Here is a 5,200-nt window from a genome sequence, read left to right on the forward strand (position 1 = left end):
TACAAGAACAATCAGAAATAAAAATAAAACCGTTTCCCCGGCAACGGCGCCAAATTTTGACAGGGTAAAGTCGTATCCCCTAATAAAAAGTAATAGCTAAATCCTATAACTAATGTAGATAGGGAAGTAGGGTCGATCTCCACAGGAAAACAAGTCTTTTTACTTCTAATTAACTATTATAATCTAAATTATCTAAGTAACCAATATTTATATTGGATATTTTGGATTTTAACACCTTACAAAAGGCTGAAAATGTTTTTTTAACACCCCCCAAAAAAAAACTTTTATTTTAACACCTCCCAAAAATATAAAAGTTGGAAGTTAACACCAGTTAACGATTTCCGTCACGGAAATTTAACGTGGGTCCCACAAATTGGCTTGAACTTCAATTTTCACCCAGCAAAACACGAAACTTCTTTCTTCATTGAATTCGCAGCAACCTTCTGCATTGAATTCTTTCTGAACCTTCATTGATTTCGCTTTTGAACCAAAGGAGATCTTGGCTGAGAAGTGGAGTGTAGGGTGGTGTCAACGTTGGAGAAGATAAGCTCAGGAGGGTTTCTTCATCATCTTCTTCAACTACAAAAGTGCGAAAGCCGCTTGAAATTCACAGAAAATAAGGTAAAATTGCTCTCCTTTGATAGCAATTTCGTCAATTACTGGTGCTTCATTGCTGTAAACCTTGCAATAATTGGGTAATTAGGGTAAATTTTGGGACCACAGTAGGAAAGCCTTGATAAATCAATTTCTGTAACTGACTATGCGACTTAGGTTAATTGGATTTCGTAATTGAAAGTAGAGATTAATTAAGGTGGTTTATTGTTAATTAAACTAGCAAGTGTGGTTTGTTGATTAATTTATGTTACTGAGCACCTACATTGGCTTGTATATGTTTATTTTCAATTTTTTTATGTGTTTGTTTGTGTGGCTGTGATGGATTTGTTTATTCGTATTGTGCATGTATAGTTACATGGCTTTTAATATGTTTTATATGTTTTTCACTGGTGGGTAGATAATGGGTGACAAGGATAGTTTGGTTGACATCTGCCTTAGAGTGGGAGGTGCTTTTGTCCCTAAAAGAGTAACCAAAAACAGGCAGCTGCTGTGTTGGTGTGGTGGTTGGTGTTACTGGAAGAGGAAGGTTCAAGTATCTAAGTTGGATGTGCATTTGATTAGAACAGCTGCAATTCATGGTTTTGTTAATGGTGATATGGATGTGCCTATGCATTACAGCTGTTGGTATAGGCAGAAGGGGAAAACCTTTAACACTGGGAAAAGGGAACTAGTTAACAGTGAAGAGGTTAAGGGCCTTTTGGAGACAGTAAATGAAGAGGGGTATGTTGAGGTTTTTGTAACAACAGAAGCTCCTAGTCAGCCCATACAAGAGGCCCAACCCAATCCTGCAAAGACAAAAAAAAAGGATAAGAAGGTAGAAAGTTCAAATACATCGACTATTAGGAGGAGCCCTAGGTTTAAGAAGACAGAAACTGAACAAAGGGAGGAGAGTCCACCTAGGAAAGCCTCAGCTAATGCTAAAGTGTTGAGGTTTGATGAAGAAAAGGATGATGGATGTGAAGGATCTGGTTATTCAAGTTCAGATTTGAGTGATGAGGGACAAGATTGGGAACCTGGTGAAGAAGAATTTGATGAAGGGGATGAGGAATGGTATATTGAAGGGTCAAAGGAGATCTTGGCCAAAGTGAACAAGAGCCTTAGGAAAGGTTTGGAGAGTGCAGTAGATGACAGGGTTGGCAAAGATAAGAGAGTAGAGTTGAGAAATGATTTGGATGTTGGAAAACCGAAGGTGAATCCAGAAAGTGATGCTGATTCAGATGATTCAAGGAGTTTGTGTGGATCTGATGAGGAACAGGACTATGCTCCTTGGTTTAATGCTGATGTGGACTTTGACAACCCAATCAAGTTGAAGTTAAATCAGAAATTCAGTAATGCTTCAGTCTTGAGGAGGGCCTTAAGACTTCATGCCATTCAAAACAGGTATGAGTTCTACTACTTGCATAATGACAGTAAAAGGATTACAGTTCAGTGTAGATATAGATGTGGCTGTGAGTTCAATAGCTACACTTGTAGAATGCCTGCTTGTACATGTGTGGGGGGGGTAAAGTGTCAGTTCAAGGTGTTTGCATCAAAACTTGTTAAGCAGCAAACTTGGCAAATCAAAACCTTGAATTTAGACCATTCCTGCTTCAGAGTAAAGAAGAACAAGATGCTTACTGCTGAATACATAGCAGAGAGGTATTTAGAAGAGTTTAGGAGTAACCCTGGTTGGAGAATTAAGGAGATTAGGGCTAGGATTTTGAATGATTTAGGAGTTGATGTGAGTTACTATAAGGCATGGCTAGCTAGGTGTAGGGCAAAACTACTGATATTTGGTTCAGCTAGGGAGCAGTATGCTAGGGTGTGGGATTATGGGAAAGCTGTGATGAAGTACAACCCTGGTTCAGGGTGCAATGTTGTTGTTGATGGTATTGACAGGCCAGAGCCACCATTGTTCATGAGGATGTTCATCTGTTTAAGGCCATTGAGAGATGGATTTGCAAAGGGTTGTAGGCCTTTAATAGGGTTGGATGGTTGTCACCTCAAGGGTGCCTTTCCTGGGCAAATTCTGGTGGCAGTTGCTAAGGATGGGAATAACAACTTGTTTCCTCTAGCTTGGGCCACAGTGGAGATTGAAAACCAGGAAACTTGGGGTTGGTTCTTGGAATCCCTTATGTCAATGTTCACACATGATCAAGGAGCTGGGCTGACCATCATGTCTGACAGGCAAAAGGTAATGCTTCTGTTTCCCTCTTAACTATTTAGGTTCAATTTCTAAGTTTTCATGTGTATGTATGTGATTGACTGATGATTATACTTTTGTCTGCATTTGGTAGGGTTTGATTAAAGCAATGGCTGATGTTATTCCCAAAGCTGAGCAAAGGTTTTGTGTGAGGCATATTTGGGCTAACTTCAAGCTCAACTTCACTGGATCAACCTTTGTTTTTATATGTATTACACCAAGAGATTAGGGCTGCTAAAAAGGTAACACAAGCATTACACCAACTCCCCCTTTGTTTTATATATGTATGTGTCTTTTCCATTGACTTTTTATTTTTATATGCATGTCATAGAGTGCAATTGGGGCTGGACCAAACAGCATAGGAAACAAAAAGTTTCCTCAAGAGCAAGAAGGTTGTCTGCCATTCAGCAAGCGCCCACAGCCACAGTCTTCCTCAGCTAAGCATTCCTCAGCTCAGCCATCCTCTAGTCAGCCATCCTCAGCTCAGCCTTCCTCAAGTCAGCCTGCCTCAAGCCAACCAAAAAGAAAGACAAGGTCTTCCTCAAGTCAGCCTACAACAGCCACAGGTGTTGTAACAAGGGCCAGGCTGCAATCCCTCAACAACCTTACTCAGTGATGTACTCATGCTGGATATCAAACATTATGTCTGTTGAACAATTTCAAACTTTTATTATGTACTCATGACTGGTTATGTAACTTGCTAGTTTTTTAGTGGCTTCCCTTAACAAATTTGAACAATTAGATATTGAATTGTAATGGTTGCATGGCTTTGATTGCCATTGAAACATGTTGAAGTAAGGTTCTTTTGTCAACCTGTACTTGAACTATCTTAGTGTTTCACATATTTCCCATGTTTTAATGTTTCACATGTTTAAATAGGTTGATTAAAAGACAAGGCATAAATAGGAACTTAGACAAGGCATAAATAGGTTGATTAAAAGACATATTTATAACACTTCAAGTCATTACAAGAAATTATAACTACTTAATACAGCTTACTATTACACACCCCTAGCCATTAGGAAAATTACACCCATTGACAAACCTATACAAATGGCCATGCCCACCCAACCAAAACAGCTGATTGAAGACACCTTCCCTTCATTGCACTCCCTGTTCATTCTCTTCCTGTCAGCGTTCAAGGCCTTGCATCTCATCTTCAAATTATCAACTTCATTAAGTAGGCACCTCCTTTGGCCACTGATTTCATCAACTTCCCTTTTCAATTCATTAACTTCACCCTTTAGCAGCTTCTTATCCAACAACAGGTTGTTGATAACCCCTGTTTGCCAATCTGTTCCATCAGGTTGATCAACCCATTCGAAAGCTTTGCAACCCCTTGTTTCTGTTATTGGGTCATAAAACTTACATGATATGAACTTCCTGCCTGGATTCTCCCTTGTCCAGCTAGTGAGCTTGGCCATTGGCACACCACACTTACATTTTCTGGCCTCAGGAGGGGAAGAGCTAACAAACGACATAATCTGCATCAATTTTAGATCGACAGTCACATTTACAGATTTGTACACTGACGAATTAACATTGACAGCAACAAAATTCATTTTTAATTTCATAATACGAAAAGCCCCAAATTCAATTTCTGACGAACCCTAATTTCGCAATTGGGCATTTAGATGCGTACATAACATAATCCAACCATTAATCTGAGTACGAAACAATTGCAAATAATAATTGAAGAGAATTTAAACCATAATTACCAAACAACCGAACAATTGACCGCACTCACCTGTTTCAGCAGCTTCAATCTGTTCCTCTTCTCAAAAATCGTGGAAGAATCGTGAAAGAATTGTTTCAAGTATCGTGCAACAATGCAATGCGCTGCTGCTATTCAATAAGAACAACGATTTCGTTCATTGGGGGAGAATCGTGCAAGAATGGTTCTTATATATCGTGCAAGAATCGTGGAAGAATGGTTCTTATATACAGATCTTTTAAAAATATATCCGTTGGGGTGGGCCCCACTAACAGTTCTGTTAACGGAAGATGGATTTTGGTGTTAACTTCCAACTTTTATATTTTTGGGAGGTGTTAAAATAAAAGTTTTTTTTTGGGGGGTGTTAAAAAACATTTTCAGCCTTTTGTAAGGTGTTAAAATCCAAAATATCCATTTATATTTGAATAAGAAACTAAACTACTAAGATTGAGAATAGGGAGAAAACAATATATAAAAGGATCTAGGGCATAGGTTCACCAATAAATAATACTCCAGGGTAAAACATAATAATCAATCATTGACATTGCATAAATAACATGATTAAGAGGCTCTCGCAATTTATTAACCAACATAGATCTAACAGGCTCTCACATTTTACTAGATCTAAGTTCCTATTGAAAATAGCCTTTAATATCAAATTAACATCTACTCGATTCATTAATTTAATG

General features: G+C 38.4%; 2 protein-coding genes across 2 annotated transcripts; one reads left to right on the forward strand and one right to left on the reverse strand.

The window, feature by feature from the left end:
• Positions 1 to 1,015: 1,015 nt before the first annotated feature.
• On the forward strand, positions 1,016 to 3,595 carry LOC110732098. Its single transcript, XM_021912013.1, has 2 exons — positions 1,016 to 2,788; positions 2,892 to 3,595. Exons 1-2 carry the CDS (start codon positions 1,016 to 1,018, stop codon positions 3,024 to 3,026), a joined length of 1,908 nt encoding a protein of 635 aa, XP_021767705.1. The 3' UTR covers positions 3,027 to 3,595.
• A 132-nt stretch (positions 3,596 to 3,727) lies between these two features.
• Positions 3,728 to 4,885, reverse strand: LOC110732057. The gene is made up of 2 exons (XM_021911970.1): positions 4,545 to 4,885; positions 3,728 to 4,281 (listed from the first exon to the last, which is right to left on the reverse strand). Exon 2 carries the CDS (start codon positions 4,276 to 4,278, stop codon positions 3,799 to 3,801), a length of 480 nt encoding a protein of 159 aa, XP_021767662.1. The 5' UTR covers positions 4,279 to 4,281; positions 4,545 to 4,885; the 3' UTR covers positions 3,728 to 3,798.
• Positions 4,886 to 5,200: the final 315 nt, after the last annotated feature.

The sequence above is a fragment of the Chenopodium quinoa genome, unplaced genomic scaffold (genome assembly GCF_001683475.1).
Source record: "Chenopodium quinoa cultivar QQ74 unplaced genomic scaffold, ASM168347v1, whole genome shotgun sequence".
NCBI classification, from domain to species: domain Eukaryota; kingdom Viridiplantae; phylum Streptophyta; class Magnoliopsida; order Caryophyllales; family Amaranthaceae; genus Chenopodium; species Chenopodium quinoa.

Bases quoted from the DNA above. Each gene is read 5' to 3' on its own strand.
- LOC110732098 (XM_021912013.1), top strand. From the start codon at position 1,016: ATGGGTGACAAGGATAGTTTGGTTGACATCTGCCTTAGAGTGGGAGGT. The intron at 2,789-2,891 runs GTAATGCTTCTG...TGCATTTGGTAG, and splicing joins TCATGTCTGACAGGCAAAAG to GGTTTGATTAAAGCAATGGC.
- LOC110732057 (XM_021911970.1), bottom strand. From the start codon at position 4,278: ATGTCGTTTGTTAGCTCTTCCCCTCCTGAGGCCAGAAAATGTAAGTGT.